A 25,200-nucleotide genomic window follows, 5' to 3' on the forward strand; every position below is an offset into this window, starting at 1 on the left:
TTCACGATGCACTAGTACTGCACAAGTCGTTTCTCTCCTTTTGATGTGGGCTCCGACAGGGCTCGGAGCCCACATATTTCACAGCACATGTCAGCTGTTTTGAACAATTGACATGTGCCCAAACAGCCGCAGGTGGAATCGCGATCCACCCGCGGCTGTTAACCCACTTAATGCTCAAACTGACAGCGGCATTTAATGCGCGATCCCGGCCAATGGGCCGGAAATCCCACCCAATGGGCCGGAAATCCCACCCATCAGTGACCCCTTCCACGTAATCGAGGGTCACCGATGGGTTGGTATGACAACCAGAGGTCTCCTGGAGAGCTTGCTTGCATATGGCAGCTTCTAGTCTAGGCAAAAAAAAGTAAAATTATATAATATAGAAGTTCAAATCACCCCCCTTTCGCCCCATTCAAAATGTTAAAAAAAAAAAAAAAAAAAAAAAAGCATTTGGCATCGCCATGTTCTGAATCACCAAAAAAATAAAATTTCACCGTACTTGGGGTATTTTTTCCCCCTCATTTTTTTTGTACACAATATGGCAAAACTAATGCTGTCATTCAAAATTATTACAACTTGTCCCACAAAAAACAAGCCCTAACAGCCATATTGACAGAAAAATAGAAGTCATGGCTCTGGGAAGAAGGGGAGCGAAAAAGCAAAAACGAAAGAGCAAGGTCAGAAAGGGGTTAAATGTGTATTTTTGTATTCGGATTTTATGCCTAAATAAAGCTTGTCACGTTTTTCTTGAACGATACCGACTTCTTCCTGTACCACTGCTTGAAGAAGGTGTCTTTCAGAAACTGGCAGTAGGTCTGGGAGTGGCGCTTCACTCCATCCTCAACCCGAAAAGGTCCCACAAGTTCATTTTTGATGATACCAGCCCATATCAGTACCCCACCTCCACCTTGCTGGCGTGTGAGTCGGAGTGGAGCTCTCTGCCCTTTACTGACCCAGCCTCGGGCCCAATCAAGAGTCGCTCTCATTTCATCAGTCCATAAAACCTTAGAAAAATTAGTCTTAAGATATTTCTTGGGCCAGTCTTGAGGTTTTATCTTATGTTTCTTGTTCAAAGGTGGTCGTTTTTCAGCCTTCCTTACCTTGGCCATGTCCCCGAGTATGGCACACCTTGTGCTTTGATACTCCAGTAACGTTGCAGCTCTGAAATATGGCAAAACTGATGGCAAATGGTATCTTCACGCTTGATTTTCCTCAATTCATGGGCAGTTATTTTGTGCTTTTTATCAACACGCTTCCTACAACTCTGTTGGATATTTGCCATGAAACGCTTGATTGTTCGGTGATCACGCTTCAATAGTTTGGCAATTTCAAGACTGCTGCATCCCTCTGCAAGACATCCCTCAATTTTGACTTTTCAGAGTCCATCAAATCTCTCTTCTGACCCATTTTTCCAAAGGAAAGGAAGTTGCCTAATAATTAAGCACACCTTACATAGGGTGTTGATGTTATTAGACCACACCCCTCCTCATTACAGAGATGCAAATCACCTGATTTACATAATTAGCAGTTGGCTTTCAAGCCTATACAGCTTGGAGTAGGACAACATGTATAAAAAGGATGATGTGATCAAAATACTCATTTGTTTACAGTGTACTCATCTTTATGCTCGAGAGATTGCAGCCTTCCAGGTAATCTACATCATATTTTCTGGGGCTGTCCAAGATTGAAAAACTTTTCGAAGGAGGTCAAAGACCATATAGATACCTTATCTGACAAAAGTGTTAAGGTTACACCACAGATGGCACTTCTTTCTCTAAATACTGATACAGTTGACCCTTCAATGTCATGATCCATATTTTTCTGACAACTAAAAATACAATCGCCTATTGGTGGTTAAAAACCGATTTACCTCCTTTCTTTGATATACTGGACAAACTTCGTGCCCATAGCTCTATGGAAAAAAAGATTTGCCTTTAATAATAAAACCTTGGAAAATTACCATAACAAGTGGGACTTGTGGAACTCAAAATTCTTGTTAATATGATTATACTCTTATTTTTGTGTTTTATGTTTTCTGTTTTTAGTTGTATTCAGCAATTTACTATTTAATGTAAGATCTTTACATTATTGGTCTAGTTTATTGTGGGCTACTGATATGCAATAGCCAAATTCTTTTTTCTTCTCTCGCCTTGATAGTTTATTGTATTGGAGTCAAGAAACTCTTTTTTCCTGTGTGATGTAATACTATATTAGCGGAGTAATCTTTTTCCTATCCCTTGTTAACCCTTACCTTCCCGTTAAAAAAAATTCAATAAAAATTCAAAACAAAAAACAAAAAAAAAAACCCACACAGTTCTAGCACACGTGTCAGAAATTAATTACAGCCATCACGGCAGCATCATTCCTTATACATCACAAGCCATTTATATTGTATACATTATAAGGCAATACAAATTGTCATCCTCAAAAATATCCAACATCCGCAGTGAAAGCAAGTAAATAAATGATGAATGGAATAGTCTCCATTTACGAGGCATTTAGAAAAGGTCGCCCTATCTGATAACATTTGTACCGATTGTGATGCAGAGATTAAACGGAGCCGGGTTATTACCAATTTACTCAAATGTTTCTTGTCCACGGCGGAGACCTTTACAGACGGTCATATTGAGGTTTGCCAAATCCAGAGTGGACCGCCTAAACTAGTTCTCAGAAAAATTCAGGTTCTTGTCAGGCAACAGGTCAGGTTTCCAATGTTCTCCTAAATGGAGTTAGATATTAACCAGCATCGTGCCACTGGAAGGGACTAACATCAAGATCACTTGATTTATGGTAAAACACTAGATCGGAAACACTGCTCTCCCCAAAAAAAATAAAAAAAAAAAAAAATCAGGCAAAACCACACTCAAAGAAATAAGTTAAAAAAAAAAAATAAATACTATTGGAAAAATGTAACCAGGGCTGTGGAGTCGGTGCTCGTTTTGGTGGAGTCGGTATAAAATGGACCGACTGAAAATATATAATAAATTGGGTACAATAGTTCAATGCAGAATGTGCTGAATATTTTTTCATAGGAATTTGGGAAAGTTATGAAATCTCCTATAAATAGCTGTTCTATTCCTGTTCTAAGTGTTAGGGCTTGTGGATCACACCAAATATAAATTATGAAAAGGTGCGATCACAACCCGGGGTCCACTGTGCAGAGTTGGAGACTGCTGCTATACAATAACGGATGGCGAGTGGTAAATGCTCGCTAGACACCGACGGGTAACCACTGAGCCAGTGTGATAGGAAACGGGCTCTGCTACTGCACAGAGTCCGCAGAAACCTATACCGAAGCCTGTTAAACCTCACAGGCTACGGCTAGAGGGACGCTAGCTTGAGTTCACAGGACACTGCTTCTGAGACACGAGAAGCGTGCCCCTCTAGACCCGCTAGCGCCTGGAACTGCTACTGCGGAGCCAGGGAAAGTTCCCTCAGGAACGCTGTGCCCTGTTAAACGTCACAGGGTGCAGCAAGCATTAGCTTACCCCTCTGAAGGTGTACTGTGATGCCTGTGCTGACTGGCGCCGACGGATGAGAGAGCTGAATGCACTGCGGCGCTAGGCAGTGCCAGTACTAAGTGCTGACTCTAACCTCTAAACCCTACTACTACGCGTATCATAGGGAAGGGGTTTCTTAATGAGTCATTCACCTGTCACATACATCCATCATCATCATACACACACCACTGCAAGAATAAGAACTAATGTCTATCATAGCGCATGGCGGGGCGGCCATGCAAACCTTTTATAGCAGTGTTCTTCCGGTACCCTCCTGATGGTCCAATCCGAGCTGGAGAAGGACCTGAACATGTGACCACCGATCTCCAGTGAGAGATCATCCCACGGGCATGCTCAGTGGACCAAAAGGGGGACTTAGACCCTGGAGTCGTACGCTGCTGACCAGCATGCGTTGCTATAGCTGGACCAGAGGTGGCAGCAGCAACCAAACCCACAATGCTGGTGTGAGCAGAGCGCCGGGATCGACTAGTCTGCTGAGCAGGCCCCACTGCAGCTGGAGAGGAGTGGGAGACCGCTGAAGGCAAAGCTCAGGATTCCTGCAGTGCAGCGGCAGGAATCTGACGCCTAACACTAAAGGCCCCGTCACACTAAGCGAGATCGCTAGCGATATCGCTAAGCGTCACCGATTTTGTGATGCAGCAGCGATATTGCTAGCAACATCGCTATGTGTGATACTTACCTCCGACCGGCTCCCCCGCTGGCTATCGCTGATCGCACAAGAACGTCCTGGGCCATTTATCGGCGGCGGCTTCCTGCTGGTGCCGACGAGCGACGCGGGCGTCTTCATCGCCGTGTCTGACAGGTAAGTAATGACCGCCGACGCATCGCTGGTGAGATCTGCCTGTTTGGCAGCTCACTAGGGACCATTTAGCGATGAACCAGCGATCCTGACCGGGTTGTATCATTGTCGGGATCGCTGGTGCATCGCTAAATGTGATGGTACCCTAAGGCTACATTCACACACAGCGGTTTTGCTGCGATTTTGAGGATACATTTTTCAGCTGCAAAAGCAGATCAGCTTTTAAAAAAACCGCATCACCTGAAAGGTTTTTGAGCTCAATGTTTTCAATAGCAACAGCAGATTAGAAAAACGCCACACAAACTGACATGCTCATTCAGCCCAAAAACGGATCCTCACAAAACAATGTGTCTGAATGTCATATCTTAAAACCCATTGACTTTGCTGGGATGCCCAGAGTCACTGCATTTTACTGCAAAAAACAGATCCGCAAAAACGCTGTGTGTGAATCATGGCGGTAGCCAGCGAGGGGCAGCTGCCCCCTCCTAGAAGCAGGGGCACGCACCTATCAAAACTCACTTGTATGCTGCAGTGCTCCCGTCCTGCACCGGCTCCAGACTGAGGGGGCAATCTCCCCTCCTCTGTCCTGTCTTCTGCCATCTTCACAAGAGAAAGGCGGGGGAGGGGTGCCTGCCCTGCACAGGATCCGATTCCTGGGCCCCGAGCTGGAGAAAGTTGTGCACACGCTGCAGCTGGCAATAAGAGATAGTCTGCAAGAGGAACATGATGGAAATCTGATTGGAAAAGTGAGGAAATTGGTTATTGCCGCCAGAACCCCTAAAATTGATTCCATCCTGAAGAGACATGCTGGGAAAGGGGCAATTGTCGATCAAGCCACTCGGTGGGGCAGCACTTATTTAATGATTGAGCGGTTGTTTGGCAGATCCGTTTTTTTTCCCCATTGAGTTGCATTACCGGCAGATCTTGACGGATGGCCATCCGTTGGATCCTTTTTTTGCGGATCCGCCAAAATTTTGTCATCCGCCGACATGCCTGGACGGACAATGCAACGTTTTTCCTGCCAGCCGGATACGCATTTTACATTGCGCATGCCTGAGGACTTACCTCGGCCGCAAACTCTGTTCTGGCAGCTGAAAAATTCTCTCTCTGTTAAATTTCTTATTTCGACGGATCTGTCAAAAATAACGGACCGGTGACACACGATGTCCGTACGCTGGCGGATCCGTTTTCTGCCATTTTCGCGGATTACAACTGACAGAAAAAACTGAAGTGTGAAACAGGCCTAAAACCGCCATAAGCTGATGGGTGGAGAGCTCAGAGAGCCCATGTATAAATATCGAAAGACTGACCGTCACTTCCAAACAGAAAATTGGTGAACACATGCAAGCTAAAGCCCCCTTCACACATAGCGAGATTGCTAGTGATATCGCTAAAGCGTCACCGATTTTGTGACGCAACAGCATTATCGCTAGCGATCTTGCTACATGTGACACTTACCTCCGACCCGGCACCCCGCTGGATATCGCGCGAGATCGTCCTGGTCCATTTCTCGTCATCGGCTTCCTGCTGGCGCCAACGAGCGACTCCATGGACGCGGGCGGAAGACATCACCCTCCCTGCGTGTGACAGTTAAGTGACGACCGCTGCTGCATCGCTGGCGAGATCTGCCTGTTTGGCAGCTCACTAGCGACCATTTAGCGATGCACTAGCGATCCTTACCGGGTCGTATTATTGTCGGAATGCTGGTGCATCGCTAAATGTAACGGGACCTTAAGAATAGCCGCCTCCATATGTAACTAACAAAGTTGTCCTCTAACGCTATAGCATGCAAACATGAAATCATATGAAACTGGAATGGCATTACTGCTCTAGAATATACATTAAAATGAAGATACTTAGCACATAAATTGGTAAATAAATGTCTGCCCAGTTGCCAACAAGGCGATCTTTTTGCTGGGAATTTAACTAGGGATGAGTAGTCTCGTGGAAGTTTGGGTTCTGTTATTCAACCCAGCTTTAGTCCAAGCTTCGTTTAGGGTGCTCTCTCCTAATGAGATTCATCACCTGGGCGGAATATGGTAATGATGGATATGCAAATATACCCATCACATACTTGTGGTCACATGAATCCTAGCAGCACGCAATGTGAGGACTCATAGGTCTTCAGTCAGAGTGCCCCCAAGCCACCACCATGTATTTACTGATTCTATTGTATACTTCCTAACAAGCCCTTTTTTGGTCAAGGGCTGTCACACTGTAGAAGGATCAACTTTATTCTCATTTGCACAAGGAAAGACTAGAAGCAATGGGATGAAACTGAATGGGAGGAGACACAGATTAGATATTAGAAAAAACTTTTTGACAGTGAGGGTGATCAATGAGTGGAACAGGCTGCCACGAGAAGTGGTGAGTTCTCCTTCAATGGAAGTCTTCAAACAGAGGCTGGACAGACATCTGACTGGGATGATTTAGCGAATCCTGCTTTGTGCAGGGGGTTGGACCAGATGGCCCAGGAGGTCCCTTCCAACTCTACGATTCTATGATCCTATTGATTTTTGAGTATACCTAAAGTCACCTTTATAACTTTGTGACATGATAATTAGTGGATGTCTAGCCGGAGGGGGGGGGGCACCATTTCCCCAGGCAAGAAGCCATTGATGACGTCACACTTGCAGATCATTTCACTCGCACCTACTGGGGCATGATAATAGTCCAGTGAAAAACATCTCCCACAACTACTCACTGTCTAATAGGCATATCACAAACCCATAATCATATCAAGAAGATTGATTTTAGGTATATTCAGAAATCAATAAGCCATGAAAGGGTGAGTGCAAGGAAAGATATAAAGCAGGTGTGCACATTTTCAATCCAAGGGCCACATCAGAATCGCCGTCAGCCCATGCTCCCCCTCTATAAGCCACACACACACTGTCCTGCCCCAAAATACCACCCAGTCTGCTATTTCTGTATAACTTCCCCCCACCCCCCACCCCAGTGTCCCTCTATATAAACACATCCCCCACACAATCCCTCTCCATAAAGTCCCCCCATACACTGCCTCTTTGCAAACCCTCCCATACAACTATGCTTCGCTATACTACACCGGTGGCCGGCGCTCAAAGCACAGCAGTAAATCTGCTACATATGGGCAATCTGCTCATCGGCCATATGTAGCAGAGCCGCTCGGGTTGTGCATGCTTCAAGCCTCCTATGGAGGTTATTGAAGCATGCCGAAAGTAAAAAAAAAAAAAAAAATAAAAACACTAAAGTTCAAACGACTACCTTTTCGCCCCAATCAAAATAAAAAAAAAAAAAAAAAAAAAATTACCACACATATTAGGTATCGCCACGTTCATAATCGCCCGATCAATAAATAAAAAAAAAGCATTAACCTGATCGCTAAACGGCGTAGCGTGAAAAAAAAAAAAAATCTAAACCCTAGAGTTACGTTTTTTTGGTCACCGTGACATTGCATTAAGATGCAATAACGGGCGATCAAAAGAACATATTTGCATCATTAAAAACGTCAGCCCGGCACGCAAAAATAAGCCCCCACCCGACCTCAGATCAAGAAAAATGGAGACACTACGGGTCTCAGAAAATTGTGCAATTTTTTTTTTTAAGCAAACTTTGGAATCTTTTTTCACCACTTAGCTAAAAGAGAACATAGACATGTTTGGTGTCTATTAACTCGTAATGACCTGGAGAATCATAATGGCAGATCAGATTTAGCATCTAGTGAACCTAACAAAAAACAAGTGTGGGATTGCACTTTTTTTTGCTATTTCACCGCATTTGGAATTTTTTTCCCGTTTTCAAGTACAAGACATGGTAAAATCAATGTCGTTTAAAACTACAACTAGTCTCGCAAAAAATAAGCCCTCACATGGCCATATTGACGGAAAAATAAAAAAAGTTATGGCTCTGGAAAGAAGGGGAGCGGAGAGAAAAACAAAAACGAAGCTCCGGGAGTGAAGGGGTTAAAACCTAGTTTAGTGTTCTCAGTTATAACAGCAGTAAATATGGGCAGGAAATGCTGCCATGTGTTTGAGGTCACTCCTCCAACCCAACCCCTTCTGGTGCTTTACAAAAGGAGTGAAGGGGGGAGGGGGGGGGTAAGACAAGGGCGCACATACCGCCTGTGCGGCTGCAGCCAGGCCCAGAGGCAGCTAATGAGGGCAATCTGGCCTGTTTCTCCAGGCCCGAGGCTCCAGGGGGCCCTGGCCAGATTGCCCTCATGTGCGGCGGGCAGGGAGCGATCCCAGCAGCTCCACTGCCTATGGGAGAAAATGGCAGCGGAGCAGAGCTGCAGTGATTCGCGCTGCTTCCCGTCTCTGACACAGACAGCAACGCCGCTGGATGACGTCAATCAGCGGTCGGCTGTGCCAGAGAGCGGAAGCAGCCGGAGGCAGTGATGCTGCGAGAGAGCATTCGGACAGGTGAGAGCGTGTGCGTGTAAGTGGAGGAGTAGAGTTGAGCGACTTTGGTCGGATCGGGTTTCGTGAAACCCGAATGAAACAAAATAAGTTTCAGATGAAACTCGTCCGACTAGAGCAAAACAAAGTCTGACTTTGTTTTGCTCTAGTCGGACGAGTTTCATCTGAAACTTATTTTGTTTCATTCGGGTTTCACGAAACCCGATCCGACCAAAGTCGCTCAACTCTATGGAGGAGGAAATGATGGAAGTGGTGGAATGGGCAAGGATGGGGATGTGGGGAAGAGGAAATGATGGTGGTAGTGTAAGAGACAATGATGGGAGTGGTGGGGAAGGAGGTAATGATGGGGGTGGTGGAGAAGGCAGCGATGGAGGTGGTGGAAAGGGCAATGATGGGGTGGTAGTGGAGAAGGCAATGATGATGGGGTGATGGGGGAGAATGCAATGATTGTGGTGGAATGGGCAATGATGGGGGAGGAGGAAATGATTGAGGTGGTGGAATGGGAAATGATGGGGTAGCAGGGGAGAAGGCAATGACAGAGGTGGTGAAGAGGGCAATGATGGGGTGGGGGAGAGGGACTTACAATGGACTAAAGGGCCTTTTACATTTAGCGATGCACCAGCGATCCGACCAGCGATACGAACCGGTCAGGATCGCTGGTGCATCGCTAAATGATCGCTAGTGAGCTTCCACACAGGAAGATCTCACAGCGATGCAGCAGCGACGCAGCGGACGATACTTACCTTTCACACACAGCGATCCAGACGTCCGCCCGCCCGCGTCCACGCGTCACTCGTCTCACACAGCAGGAAGCGCCCGACGAGAAATGGAGCCGCGCGATCAGCGATGGACAGCGGGGAGCCGATCGGAGGTAAGCATCACACATAGTGATATCGCTAGGGATATCGCTATAAAGTCACAAAATCAGTGACGTTTTAGCGAAATTGCTAGCGATATCGCTATGTGTAAAACCCCCTTTAGGAACAGGGGGTGGTGGGGAAGACATTATCTCTTATTATGTCTAAAGGGCCTGTCACACTAAGATATTGCTAGCAATATCGCTATAACGTCACTGGTTTTTGTGACGTAGCAGCGATATTGCTAGCGATATCGCTATGTCTGATACTTACCTCCGACCGGCTCCCCCGCTGATCGCGCGAGAACGTCAGGACCGTTTCTCGTCGTCAGCTTCCTGCTGGGCTTCCTGTGGCGCCGACGAGCGACGAGTGGGAGGACATAACAGCGGTCGGGGGTCGTTACCTGTCAGACGAGGCGATCCTATGTCGCTGGTGAGATCTGCCTGTGTGGCAGCTCACTAGCGACCACTTAGCGATGCACCAGCGATCCTGACCGCGTCATATCGCTGGTCGGGATCACTGGTGCATCGCTAAGTGTGACCTAGTATGTAGTGTGCGTACTTATGTATAATGGTGACTTAGAATATAGTGTGCTCACTTATGTCTAACAGTCCTTTAGTATATAGTGTTCTCACTAATTCTGTATAACACCATCCTTAGTTACATAGAATCATAGAGTTGGAAGGGACCTCCTGGGCCATCTGGTCCAACCCCCTGCACAAAGCAGGATTCGCTAAATCATCCCAGTCAGATGTCTGTCCAGCCTGTTTGAAGACTTCCATTGAAGGAGAACTCACCACTTCTCGTGGCAGCCTGTTCCACTCATTGATCACCCTCACTGTCAAAAAGTTTTTTCTAATATCTAATCTGTGTCTCCTCCCATTCAGTTTCCTCTTTTATTATGTATAACACCATCCCTTATTACATACCATCCTCTAGTTATACATGGTGGCGTCCCTTATTATATAGCTTCCTCTGCTGTTATGTACAGCGTTTTCTCTTACATAGTGTATTCTTGTTAATTTTGTTATTCACAGCGCCCTCTTTTAATATAGATAGAGATATATATCTCTCACTTTGTCGCCATAAAAGGAAGGGGGCCCCAAGCTGTCAGTGTCTGCCCCTGGAGGGGAAGGCTTAAGTTTAGGATCACAGACCAGAGACTGCTGGTTTGTTGGTTACTTGCAAGGTGCTACTGACATAGCACAATGTCAGAGAGTATGGCGGGCAGGGCCGATTCTAACATTTCTGGTGAGAAAGTCACAATGTTGCCCCTCTCCGCAGGGCAATGAAAGTGTTCTTAACCATTGTTTTTTTGTGGTTTATTGTATGATAAGAAGGATCCAGAAACATGATACATCATGGCAGGCTGATTATGGCGATACCAAATTTGATGCCAAATTTTTTTTTGTTTTAACATAAAAAAAAAAAAAAGAAATATATTTATGTACCAATGGTACCAAGCATCATCATTTTAATGACTCGTAGTGTTCTTGTTTTTCCAGCAGAGGTTTGAGTATTGTTTTGATCACTATTTAAAGAGGATATTATGTGACCGAAAAACTGCAAATCTAGCATGCAAGTTATTTTTCTATTTATTGAAATAGTTAATGTTAGATTTTTATCATCTCGGCTTTCATGGATGTGGCGACTTCAATGGGGAGAAGTAAAGGGGGTGGGGAAAGGGAGATCAAATTTAACTTAAGGTTTTATTTTTTTATTTATTTTTTTTTAAAGCAGTGACCAGGGTCAGCATTTGGGAGGGTGCAGACAAATTACAGCCCTTCTTTAACCCCTTTCTGACATCAGACGTACTATCCCGTCCATGGGACCCGGGCCCCTATGCCCATGGACAGGATAGTACGTCTAGCGCGATCAGCGGCGCCCACTTCGTGAGCGCCGCTGATCACAAACGGGTGTCAGCTGATTATCACAGCTGACACCCGGCACTATGTGTCACGGGCGTCACGGACCGCCCCCGACACGTTAACCCCTTGCACACCGCGATCAAACACGATCGCGGTGTACCGGGGGTTAAAGGGAAGCATCGGCAGAGAGGGGGCTCCCTCCGTGCTTCCCTGAGCCCCCCACGGCAGCGCAATGTGTAGCGCTGCTGCGGGGGGCTCCTTTTCTGCAGGGGGCTCCTTTCCTGCAGGCCCCCGAATCCAAGATGGCGACGGGGGCCTTCGAGGGCCTGCAGGGAGCTGACTTCCTCAGTGCCTGCAAAGCGCAGGCAAGAGGAAGTCTGCAGCCGTGCCTGTGACAGATCGCTGATCTGCACCCCCCAAAAGAAATTCATGAAACGCTGGTTTTTGTTCATTCTGCGTCCCAAAAAAATCGGAATAAAAAGCGATAAAGTCACGTGCCCGAAAATAGTACCAATAAAAACGTCAACTCGTCCCGCAAAAAATAAGACCTAACATGACTCGGTGGGTCAAAAGATGGAAAAATTATAAGCTATCAATGTGTGGTGATGCAAAAACTATTTTTACAATAAAAAGTGTCTTTCAGGCTGTGTGCCCACTTTGCGTTTTTGTAAGCGTTTCCGCAGCGTTTGTGCCAGCTCAGACGCTGCAGAAATGCTTACAAGATGCTTCTAATTAATTTGCATGCGTTCTTGGCTTTCTGTGCCAATGCATGCGTTTTTAACCGCTCAGGAATCGCTTAGTGGCTAAAAACGCAGCATGCTCATTAATTCCCGCATTGCTCAGCATTTTTAGCCATCCCCAATGTTCCCAGAAATCGTGTGTCAAAAAACGCACGTTTTCTGGGAAAGGGGATCCTTTTCCTGAGCGTTTAAAAATGCTAGCGTGGGCACATAGCCTTAGCGCATGACAGCTGCCAAAAATAAAAACCCGCCATAAATAGTAAATCAAACCCCCCGTTATCACCCCCTTAGTTAGGGAAAAATAATAAAATTAAAAGAAAATGTATTTATTTCCATTTTCTGGTTAGGGCTGAGATTAGGGTTAGGGGTGTGTTGGGGTTCGGGTTGGAGTTAGAATTGGGGGTTTCCACTGTTTGGGAACATCAGGTGCTCTCCAAATGCAACATGGCGTCTGATCTCAATTCCAGCCAATTCTGAGTTGAAAAAGTCAAATGGTGGTCCTTCCCTTCCAAGCTCTGCGATGCGCCCAAACAGTGTTTTTATCCCCACATGTAGTGTATCAGCCTACTCAGGACAAATTGCAAAACAATATTTGGGGTCCAATTTCTCCTGTTACCCTTAGGAAAATAAAAAATTGGGGGAAAAATATTTTTGTGGAAAAAAATGATTTTTTTTTTATTTTCACGCCCGGGCGTTATAAACTTCTGTGAAGCACTTGGGGGTTCAAAGTGCTCACCACACATCTAGATAAGTTCCATGGGGGGTCTAGTGTCCAAAATGGGGTCATTTGTGGGGGGTTTCCACTGTTTAGGTACATTAGGGGCTCTCCTAAGGCAACATGACACCCGCAGACCATTCCATCAAAGTCTGCATTCCAAAACGTCACTACTTCCCTTCCGAGCCCCGACGTGTGTCCATACAGTAGTTTTCTCCCGCATATCGGGTGTCAGTGTACTCAGGACAAATTGGACAACAACTTTTGGGGTTCAATTTCTCCTGTTACCGTTGGGAAAATAAAAAAATTGGGGACTAATTGATCATGTTTGTGGGAAAAATACGATTTTTTTTTATTTTCATGCCCGGGCATTATAAACTTCTGTGAAGCCCTTGGGGGTTCAAAGTGCTCACCACACATCTAGATAAGTTCCTTAGGGGGGGGGGGTCTAGTTTCCAAAATGGTGTCACTTGTGGGGGGTTTCCACTGTTTAGGTACATCAGGGGTTTTCCAATCGCGACATGGTGTCCACTCTCAATTCCAGCCAAAAACGTCAAATGGCGCTGCTTCCCTTCCGAGCTCTGCCATGCGCCCAAATAGTGGTTTACCCCCACATGTGGGGTATCAGCGTACTCAGGACAAATTGCACAATAACTTTTAGGGTCCTGTTACCCTTGGGAAAATAAAAATTGGGGGTGAAAAGATCATTGTGGAAAAAATATGATTTTTTAATTGTACCGCTGTACGTTATAAACTTCTGTGAAGCCCTTGTGGGTTCAAGTTTCTCAACACATATCTAGATAAGTTCCTTGGGGGTCTAGTTTCCAAAATGTGGTCACTTGTGGGGGGTTTCCACTGCTTAGGCACATCAGGGGCTCTCCAAACGTGACATGGCGTCCAATCTTAATTCCAGCCAATTTTGCATTGAAAAAGTCAAACAGCGCTCCTTCCCTTCTGAGCCCTGCCATGCGCCGAAACAGTGGTTCCCCCCCACATATCAGGTATCAGGGTACTCAGGACAAATTGCACAATAACTTTTGCAGTCCTATTTCTCCTGTTACCCTTGGTAAAAAAAAAAAAAATTGAACCTGAAGTATTTGTGTGAAAAAAAGTTAGATGTTCATTTTTTTTTATTTTTTTTTTTAAATATTCAAAAAATTCCTGTGACGCACCTAAAGGGTTAATAAACTTCTTGAATGTGGTATTGAGCACCTTAAGGGGTGCAGTTTTTAGAATGGTGTCACTTTTGGGTATTTTCTATCATATAGACCCCTCAAAGTGGCTTCAAATGTGATGTGGTCCGTAAAAATAAAATGGTGCTGCAAAAATTAGAAATTGCTGGTCTATTTTTAACCCTTATAAATTCCTAACAAAAAAAAAAAAAAAATTTTGGTTCCAAAATTGTGCTGATGTAAAGTAAACATGTGGGAAATGTTACTTATCAAGTTTCTTGCGTGCCGTATCTGTGATTTAAGGGCATACATATTCAAAGTTGGAAAATTGCGAAATTTTCGCCAAATTTCAATTTTTTTTTACAAATAAACGCAATTTATGTGAATGAAATTTTACCACTATCATGAAGTACAATATGTCACGAGAAAACAATGTCAGAATCACCGGGATCCATGGAAGCATTCCAGAGTTATGACCTCATAAAGGGACAGTGGTCAGAATTGTAAAAGTTGGCCCGGTCATGAACGTGCAAACCACCCTTCTACTATGCTAGAAGTTTTTTCAGCCACTGCTAGTTATACTTCAGTTCCTGGGACAGCTCGCCATCCAGCATTTCCAGGAATAAATACAGCGAACAGACATTCAGTATCACAACATAAAAGGTGGTGGATAAGGGTAGTTGACAGCTCACGTCATTGCTGCAGCCAATCTGAGCTCAGTGATTGGCTGCAGCAGTGACAGGAGTTGTCCCAAAATTCAGCACCACACAGATCTAACAATCACCACCTAATCAGTGGTTAAGTAATGTTTCAGTCCGTTTCTGTACAAATCTGTCCATTTAAAAACAAACTTTGGTTTCAGTTTTTGGTCTCTCTTTATCAGATCCATTTATACTAGAGGAGTCTATAAAGATTTCTGGCCATAAGCAGTGTCAAGACAGATCTGTTCATGTCTGATGCAACAGGCGACAATGCGTTCTGACCTGCTTCCAACAGACTTGAATAAAGTTAAAATAAGTTATCCATCAGCAGTAATGAAGGTAAACCCAAGACATTTTATGACATTTCCTTTTCTCTTTAGAAAGGGAAGGTCCTGTACTGACCGAAATGTTTTATTTTGCCATTTTACAACCACAAAATGTATCTAGCAATGTTAATAACTAGTCAACATGTGGAGAGTCCTAAGGCCAGGTTCAGATTGCGTTAGTGTAGTCCGTTCAACGTATGCGATAAACGAACTTCGCTAGCGCAACTGCCTTTTTTGTATCGCGTTATGCGATGCCGCTAGCGCAGATGCTCCATAGTCATGGTCTCATGTGGTCAGTTGGGAAAAATAGATTGCCCTAACTTACAGGGCTGTGGTGCAATAGTATCACTGATCTCTTATTAATAGCACAACACAATTTAGGTTAAAGGGAACCTGTCACCTGTTTTGGCCACTACAAGATGAGGCCACTGCCTTTCAGGGTTTATCATATAATAATCTATAATGCTGTAGATAAGCCCCGATCCTACCTGCAAGATAAGAAAAATAAGTGGCCTGATGGATGTTCTAGGTCCGGGTCCGGCGCCTCCCATCTTCTTGCGATGCCGTCCTCCTGTTGCTTCATGGCTTCCCAGCACCGCGCTCCTACGCAGGCATATTTATATGCCCTGTTGAGGGCAGAGTAAAGTACTGCAGTGCGCAGGCGCTGGGAAAGGTCAGAGATGCCCAGCACCAGCGCACTGCAGGAATTTGCTCTGCCCTCAACATCGGAGGGAAGTACGCCTGTGTAGGAGCGCGATGCCAGGGAGCGATGGCGATGAAATAAGCAGGAGGACGGCGCTGGACCCGGACCTGTGACACCCCTCGGACCGGACCCCAGGGCGAGTATAATAAGAAGTTATTTTTCTTATCTTTCAGGTCGGACCGAGGGCTCATCTACAGCATTATAGAATGTTGTAAATAAGCCCTGAAAGGCGGTGGAGCATCTTATAGCGGCCAAAACAGCTGACCGGTTCCCTTTTGTCCTGGGACAATACAGGTATAAGAAATTTCCTAATACTTCAGTAATATATGCCATCTAGTGCAACACAATACAGGTTAACCATAGCAATAATAAGACACTAGTATAACTCTGGGAAAGTGTAACAAATAAGAAATTCCTTAATGCTACAGTATTATATAGGCATGTCATGGATAGAATGACAGTTGCAAACAGAAGATCTTATTAGTATCCATAATAAGATGTTGATTTGTATAGCAGGGCTATAGTGGATAGACTGTACATAGCACGGAAGATTTGGGAATTTGCTTTAAAGAAACACCAATAAAGGTTACATTTTACTGCGTTAGTCCACCTTCAGTTCGTGAATTCATTTGCAAGTCTCCTGATAAACTCACAGCACAGCATCACAGGAGGCTGAAGAGTTCATGTCAGGAGACCCGCAGAAAGGGGGTGCGCGTCACTGGTCCACATACCCGGGCGGCAACATGACTGAAGGTAAATCATGAATCACATTAAAGGCCCCGTTACACACAACGATGTCCCAGCGATCCGACGTGGATGGGATCGCTGGGACATCGTCAGACAGACTCACCAGCGATCAGGACCAGCGAGCAAGCTGGTATCTAAGGTAAATAGCGGGTTTCCAAGAGCCGCGCGGCTCTTAGAAACCCGCTGTTTACCTTAGATACCAGTGTGTAGGATCGCTGATCTCTCGCTGCCACACGCAGCGATGCATGCTGGCCAGCGGGAGACCAACGATCAAAAAAATGGCCTATGATGATCCTGCACGATCAGCGATATCCGGCAGAGGGGCCGGTCGCTGATCCATGTCACACACAGCGATGTCGCTGGCGAGATCGCTGTGACGTCACAAAATCTGCAATCTCGCTGTGTGTGACGGGGCCTTTAGGGTGATATGATTTATATACTTACCTTTACCATATAAATTTGAGACATGGTGCATATTTATTCTAGTTATAGTGGTCAGATATATGATATAGTCCTACAGTATTAATCCCTATGGTGAACATTATGGAGTAATTGGGAATTATAGTACTTATTACAGTTGGAGGTTCACCAGTCAGAATATTTGGGATATTTATTTTATGTGTTTTTTTAGGATAAATACTGATGGGTACATTTGGTGTAATGAAAGGATACACCATTGTTATATAGTCTGGGTGATGTGGCCCTAAATAATTCTCTGGTATTCACAGCTGTGATCTAGCAATTATTGATAGGTATTTACCATCCTTTGTATTGTATTTGTTTGTAAAGTGTTATTGATGTGACATGCTTTTTAATTTCATATAATAAAATTTGTATTTTTTGGATCAAATTGCTCCTTCTCTCTCTTTTGGTGTTATGATTTGTTTTTGAAGGGATCGTTATTTAATGTTACATGAGGTTTAAAGTTGTTAGGATTAGTTAGACCCGCAGAAAGTCCGCGCATCATGGAACATTCTCATGCCAACTAAATATACCGTATATACTCGTGTATAAGCTGATATTTTCAGCACTTTTGTGCTGAAACCGCCCACCTCGGCTTATACACGAGCTATTGTCCCAGAGGGTTGGCAGGGGAGGGGGGAGCAGCAGGAGCCAGCGGCTGTCATATCATACTCACCCATTCCTCGTGCAAGTCCTCCCTGCATCTCTGTTGTCCCGGGGCCGGCAGCTTCTTCGTGTGTTTAGCGGTCATGTGGTACCACTCATTAAATTAATATGCGCACGTCTCCATTCCCATAGGCGTGGAGCACGCATTCATTACTTCAATGAGCAGTACCGCATGACCGCTAAACACAGGAAGAAGCTGCCGGCCCCGGGACAACAGAAAGATGTATGGGGGGGACTTGCAGCAAGGATGCCAGGAGCGAGTACGACGGGGGGGGGGGGGGGGGGTTGACCGAGGAGTCATGTATACAACAGGGGGAGCCACAGATTCCAGGACAGGGATGAGGGGGACAATGCAGACACGGCTTATACTCGAGTCAATAAGCTTACCCAGTTTTTCGTCGCAAAATTAGGTGCCTCGGCTTATAATCGACTATATACGGTAAATGTATGGTATTGGCCTAAGTGCAGGATTACGACTGAAGAACTAAAAGTGATCGCAAAAAAAAAAAAAAAAGGGGGGGGGTACTCTAGAATTTTCTGAGTTCTACAACTGACTAGTGATCTCCAAAGCACGCCTGGGAAACGGCAACTGTAAGCATGCCTTGCCAGACATAGTTAGCATGAAAAACCTGTAATTGCATACATTACTTCGGTTAATTAGTAACTTTTATGCTAAATTGGCAGAGACTAGAGATTACTTATCACTCTTGCATGCATTCATGTCTCACCATGTTAAAGACTGTTGAGCAATTTTATGGCTGGTAAACCCATAGATTGGCTGCAGAAAATGCTACACCCGAGATACAGCTCTTTTAGAATATTCGGATTAAGAGTCCTAAAAGATTACATAAACTGGTGAATTAACAGAAAGATCACAAAACTACTTAGATGCAGCAGGTACTATTGACATCTAAGGGGTAAAATGTCTGAGATCAGAGCAGTCTCTAATCCCCGTATGGTGCCGAGACCTAAATAGCACTAATTTACAGTGCTATAAATATAAGGGGGTTTGCAGACAGTGCCGTATACATATGGAGTAAACACGTAATGGGTTTAGAAAATCCCTCTCTCCCTTTACCGAAAAATTAACCTAGTGGCTTGCAAATATTGCTGAGGTGATCAAGTCTGTACAATGGTCCCCTCCCTCAGTCTGTGCAATCAAAACTCCACCGCTTAATCACCAACATGTTGATGACATTAATCTAACCTCTCTTGTCAAGAGCCCCATAGATTTGTCAACCATATCCGCCTTCTCATCAGGGCTGTGTAGTCAGCAAGCCAAGCCACTGACTCCACAGCACTGGTCACTACTAAGCATGTACATAAAGTGCAGCACAGATTCATCTCACCTAAAAGCAGAGATCTTTAGATAACGAACAGAACATTTCATAATGTTCTTGTGAAAAACATTTACACCACATACTGAACTACTGTACCCAATTATATATTTTAGGAGTCGGCCCATTTAATACCAACTCCACAGCCCTGCGTTCTCATCACACTTTCTAAAACTCAATGTAGACAAAACTAGACTCCTGATCTTTCCTCCATATTACTCAGTCCCCCCAGGACAATCCATCACACTTTCCCCTGTATCACAAGTCCAGTATCTGGCTGTAACCCTCAAATCTACTCTGTCCTTCAGAACCACACATCCAAGACTTCACCACATCCTGCTGCATCCAATATTTCCAAAATCCATCCTTTCACCAAATCGTCTAAAATGTTGATGAATTCTCTCAGCATCTCTTGCCACAACTTTTGCAACATCCCTCTCTGTAGCCTCCCAACTAACACTCACACCTCTCCAGTTCCATCAATCCAACTCTCCCCTCTGCCAGTCCCTTCTTTGGCTTCCAATTACCCAGAGAATCCTGTTTAAATGACAAATTTTGACTTACAAATCCATCCTCTAGTTTCCCCCCACACGTCTCCAAACTAATCCCCATTCCTCACAAGATTGCCTTCTCTTCCTCCCTCAATTACCTTCCAGATTTTCACCAAGTATTCCTCAGCATGTTCGAATGTCTTCCACCACTGGCGGACACAGACAAAAGAGAGCCCCCGGTACAAGAAAAGTGTATGGGCTCTTTGCAGCCCAATAGCTCATCAACTGCACTTGCTTAGGAGGTAAAATAGGCCCCCTCCCCTCTTGGGCCCCTGCCACATTTGGAACCATCAGATGCAACATGAACCTCACCTCTTCAGAAAAGCCTACAACAACCCACTGCCACCAGAGCTGCTCTAAGGCCGGGGACACGCTTGCGAGTGCAATGCAAGAAACTCACACGAGTCTCTCGCCTCAATACCCAGCACTGCCACCGGCACTCGGGACCGCAGTGTTCAGCTGCATAGAAATACATGCAGCCGCACACTCTGGACCCGAGTGCTGGCGGCAGTGCTGGGTATTGAGGCGCATTGCACTCACAAGTGTGAAAAATACCAAAGACTAGGTTAGATAAAAACACCAGAAGGCAGGCAAAGATGCTTACCTGCCAAAAGCCACAGAACAAATGAACTAAACAAGGTGCAGCGGACCCATTAAAATGGTACAGGTGCAAAAATACCCAATGAGGCAGCCAGCCTCCAATCTGGACATGGCCGCTTGGTAGGATAATGCCCGAAAAAAATAGAATCTGTATGTGGCAGTGTTCACACAGAAAATGCTAAGCATCCGACTGCACCTGTTAGTGACGCCCATACTATTAGATCAGGCGGGCCAGCCAGTACTGCCTTTTGGTGTTTTTTTTCTAACCTAGTCTTTTTTGGTGTTTTTCTTGTTAGAGTAGGGACTCGCATAATATAAACTAATACCTCACATACATCGCTATGTTTTTTGCACTGTATTTTTTTTCAGGGTGCAGATGGGCCCAGATGGCTCTGTTCACACGGTATGCATTGTTTTAGCACTGGCTGGCCCGCCTGATCTAATAGTATGGGCTTCACTAATAGATTTAGCCGGATGATCTGCATTTTCTGTGTGAACACTGCAACATCTTGACTTGCAAGTGTGACACTGGCGATAAACTCGTACGAGTCTTGAGTCTCAATACCCGGCACTGCCGCCAGCACTCGGGACTGGAGTGTGCAGCTGCATGTATTTCTATGCAGCTGAGCACTCCAGTCCGAGTGCCCGCGGCAGTTCCAGGCATTGAGACGCAAGACTCATGCTAGCTTCTCACAAGTGTGACCCGGGCCTAACTCTCCGACTTACCGCTTCAAACTCCCCCACTCTCCCCGTACCAGTCAGAGCAATTTTACATATACTCGTGTATAAGCCGAGATTTTCAGGACCCCGCCACAAGAACACCGCGCGCCCCCACTGGACGCGGGAGGAAAAGGACCCCGCCACAAAAACACCGCGCGCCCCCACTGGACGCGGGAGGAAAAGGACCCCGCCACAAAAACACCGCGCGCCCCCACTGGACGCGGGAGGAAAAGGACCCCGCCACAAAAACACCGCGCGCCCCCACAGGACGCGGGAGGAAAAGGACCCCGCCACAAAAACACCGCGCGCCCCCACAGGACGCGGGAGGAAAAGGACCCCGCCACAAAAACACCGCGCGCCCCCACTGGACGCGGGAGGAAAAGGACCCCGCCACAAAAACACCGCGCGCCCCCACTGGACGCGGGAGGAAAAGGACCCCGCCACAAAAACACCGCGCGCCCCCACTGGACGCGGGAGGAAAAGGACCCCGCCACAAAAACACCGCGCGCCCCCACTGGACGCGGGAGGAAAAGGACCCCGCCACAAAAACACCGCGCGCCCCCACTGGACGCGGGAGGAAAAGGACCCCGCCACAAAAACACCGCGCGCCCCCACTGGACGCGGGAGGAAAAGGACCCCGCCACAAAAACACCGCGCGCCCCCACTGGACGCGGGAGGAAAAGGACCCCGCCACAAAAACACCGCGCGCCCCCACTGGACGCGGGAGGAAAAGGACCCCGCCACAAAAACACCGCGCGCCCCCACTGGACGCGGGAGGAAAAGGACCCCGCCACAAAAACACCGCGCGCCCCCACTGGACGCGGGAGGAAAAGGACCCCGCCACAAAAACACCGCGCGCCCCCACTGGACGCGGGAGGAAAAGGACCCCGCCACAAAAACACCGCGCGCCCCCACTGGACGCGGGAGGAAAAGGACCCCGCCACAAAAACACCGCGCGCCCCCACTGGACGCGGGAGGAAAAGGACCCCGCCACAAAAACACCGCGCGCGCCCCCACTGGACGCGGGAGGAAAAGGACCCCGCCACAAAAACACCGCGCGCGCCCCCACTGGACGCGGGAGGAAAAGGACCCCGCCACAAAAACACCGCGCGCGCCCCCACTGGACGCGGGAGGAAAAGGACCCCGCCACAAAAACACCGCGCGCGCCCCCACTGGACGCGGGAGGAAAAGGACCCCGCCACAAAAACACCGCGCGCGCCCCCACTGGACGCGGGAGGAAAAGGACCCCGCCACAAAAACACCGCGCGCGCCCCCACTGGACGCGGGAGGAAAAGGACCCCGCCACAAAAACACCGCGCGCGCCCCCACTGGACGCGGGAGGAAAAGGACCCCGCCACAAAAACACCGCGCGCGCCCCCACTGGACGCGGGAGGAAAAGGACCCCGCCACAAAAACACCGCGCGCGCCCCCACTGGACGCGGGAGGAAAAGGACCCCGCCACAAAAACACCGCGCGCGCCCCCACTGGACGCGGGAGGAAAAGGACCCCGCCACAAAAACACCGCGCGCGCCCCCACTGGACGCGGGAGGAAAAGGACCCCGCCACAAAAACACCGCGCGCGCCCCCACTGGACGCGGGAGGAAAAGGACCCCGCCACAAAAACACCGCGCGCGCCCCCACTGGACGCGGGAGGAAAAGGACCCCGCCACAAAAACACCGCGCGCGCCCCCACTGGACGCGGGAGGAAAAGGACCCCGCCACAAAAACACCGCGCGCGCCCCCACTGGACGCGGGAGGAAAAGGACCCCGCCACAAAAACACCGCGCGCGCCCCCACTGGACGCGGGAGGAAAAGGACCCCGCCACAAAAACACCGCGCGCGCCCCCACTGGACGCGGGAGGAAAAGGACCCCGCCACAAAAACACCGCGCGCGCCCCCACTGGACGCGGGAGGAAAAGGACCCCGCCACAAAAACACCGCGCGCGCCCCCACTGGACGCGGGAGGAAAAGGACCCCGCCACAAAAACACCGCGCGCGCCCCCACTGGACGCGGGAGGAAAAGGACCCCGCCACAAAAACACCGCGCGCGCCCCCACTGGACGCGGGAGGAAAAGGACCCCGCCACAAAAACACCGCGCGCGCCCCCACTGGACGCGGGAGGAAAAGGACCCCGCCACAAAAACACCGCGCGCGCCCCCACTGGACGCGGGAGGAAAAGGACCCCGCCACAAAAACACCGCGCGCGCCCCCACTGGACGCGGGAGGAAAAGGACCCCGCCACAAAAACACCGCGCGCGCCCCCACTGGACGCGGGAGGAAAAGGACCCCGCCACAAAAACACCGCGCGCGCCCCCACTGGACGCGGGAGGAAAAGGACCCCGCCACAAAAACACCGCGCGCGCCCCCACTGGACGCGGGAGGAAAAGGACCCCGCCACAAAAACACCGCGCGCGCCCCCACTGGACGCGGGAGGAAAAGGACCCCGCCACAAAAACACCGCGCGCGCCCCCACTGGACGCGGGAGGAAAAGGACCCCGCCACAAAAACACCGCGCGCCCCCACTGGACGCGGGAGGAAAAGGACCCCGCCACAAAAACACCGCGCGCCCCCACTGGACGCGGGAGGAAAAGGACCCCGCCACAAAAACACCGCGCGCCCCCACTGGACGCGGGAGGAAAAGGACCCCGCCACAAAAACACCGCGCGCCCCCACTGGACGCGGGAGGAAAAGGACCCCGCCACAAAAACACCGCGCGCCCCCACTGGACGCGGGAGGAAAAGGACCCCGCCACAAAAACACCGCGCGCCCCCACTGGACGCGGGAGGAAAAGGACCCCGCCACAAAAACACCGCGCGCCCCCACTGGACGCGGGAGGAAAAGGACCCCGCCACAAAAACACCGCGCGCCCCCACAGGACGAGGGAGGAAAAGGACCCCGCCACAAAAACACCGCGCGCCCCCACAGGACGAGGGAGGAAAAGGACCCCGCCACAAAAACACCGCGCGCCCCCACAGGACCAGGGAGGAAAAGGACCCCGCCACAAAAACACTGCGCGCCCCCACAGGACCAGGGAGGACAGGGCACCTATACAGAACCCACCATAAAACACTGCACCCCACACACCAGAGCTATAACCGCCCAGTGTGTGATGCCGCTGTGTCAGTAGATGTAAAGGGGTAGAAGCATAAAGGACATGCAGATCAGATAAACACACCTCCAGCATTCTGGAACAGGACGATCAAAAGAAGGAAAACCCTGGCGGTCACATGACGGGAAGGTCACATGACACAGCGCCCGACCCGGCATTGGGCCCTGTACACTGCTCTCCCCGGGACCCCGCAGGGCGCGGGATACAGGGCTGCAGCCGTGACCTCATTCCCTGCACAGTGCACCCACCTCCAGCAGCAACCTGCGGCTCCGCTCCATCCTGCTGCTGCTGCAGTCCCTTGGCTTTCATTGAATGCCGAGCAGCAGCTATAATCCGTGTGCGCCGCCCTCCCCTTCCTCCTCCTCTCACACTTCCTGTCCCCGGCAAACTCTTCCCTCATTCGCTCCTCTCTAGTTGGGGGTGAGACCCGCGAAATACGGAGGTGGTGACCCCGCACAGCCCCCACGTGTGCGCCCCCCGCCGTCAGGGGTCGGATAATAGCATCACTGGGAGGACAATGGCGCCAGTGCCCATAGCAACCAAGGGACTGCTATGGGGCTCCTGGGCTGCACAATGTGGGGATTTGGGGCCCGTGTTGTGCCCTGTAACGGCTTTCACATGAAAGCATTTATCAGGGGAAAGCTAGTGCTTAGCTACATGAAATGTGCGGTAAGGCGCTGTGCACACAGGTTTCTCTAGGTGACCAACAACCACTTCAGGAGATTTTTGGAGCACGTCCTCCTGAGGTGGATTTTGCAGCCTTTTAACTGGATGGAGCGTTGTCCCTCATGAGCCATTTCACAGTTGTGACTTAGGCTACGTTCACACGTAGCGGAACTCTCGTGGAAGTTACCGCGAGAATTCCGGATTCGATTCCGCGGGAAAATCACACTTTAAATTCCCACGATTTTCCTGCAGAAAAACTAGCGATTTGCAAGCATAATTAGCTTGTAGAATGCTAGCATTTTCCAGGCGATCTGTAACATCGCTTGGAGAACTGATTGACAGGTTGGTCACACTCATCAAACATAGTGTTTGACAGTGTGACCAACTTTTTACTATTGAGGCCGCCTATGAAGCATCAGTAGTAAAAGATAAAATGTAAAAAAATATTGTTATTCTCACCTTCCAGCGTCCTGCGCAGCCTTCCAGCCTCTCCACGCTCCCGGTCCCAGTAATCCTTTGCGCGAATGACCACGAGACGTC

General features: G+C 48.3%; 1 protein-coding gene across 3 annotated transcripts in view; it reads right to left on the bottom strand.

The window, feature by feature from the left end:
- Nucleotides 1-24,390, bottom strand: part of TMEM192 (transmembrane protein 192) — a 116,580-nt gene extending 92,190 nt beyond the window's left edge. Inside the window, exons 1-2 of one of the 3 annotated variants that reach the window (XR_012232513.1) lie at nucleotides 24,243-24,390; nucleotides 4,840-5,030 (exon numbers count right to left, since the gene is read on the bottom strand). Coding sequence is in view for 2 of the 3 variants with exons in the window: in XM_073576970.1 (XP_073433071.1) it covers nucleotides 4,840-5,030; nucleotides 24,243-24,303 (252 nt within the window). In the remaining variant the exon portion in view is untranslated. The remainder of the gene's footprint in view (nucleotides 1-4,839; nucleotides 5,031-24,242) is intronic. The other 2 variants (XM_073576970.1, XM_073576961.1) reach the window with 2 other exon arrangements.
- Nucleotides 24,391-25,200: the final 810 nt, after the last annotated feature.

This window comes from Dendrobates tinctorius, unplaced genomic scaffold, assembly GCF_039654945.1.
Source record: "Dendrobates tinctorius isolate UK_male_01 unplaced genomic scaffold, ASM3965494v1 ptg000008l, whole genome shotgun sequence".
Classification (NCBI taxonomy): Eukaryota; Metazoa; Chordata; class Amphibia; order Anura; family Dendrobatidae; genus Dendrobates; species Dendrobates tinctorius.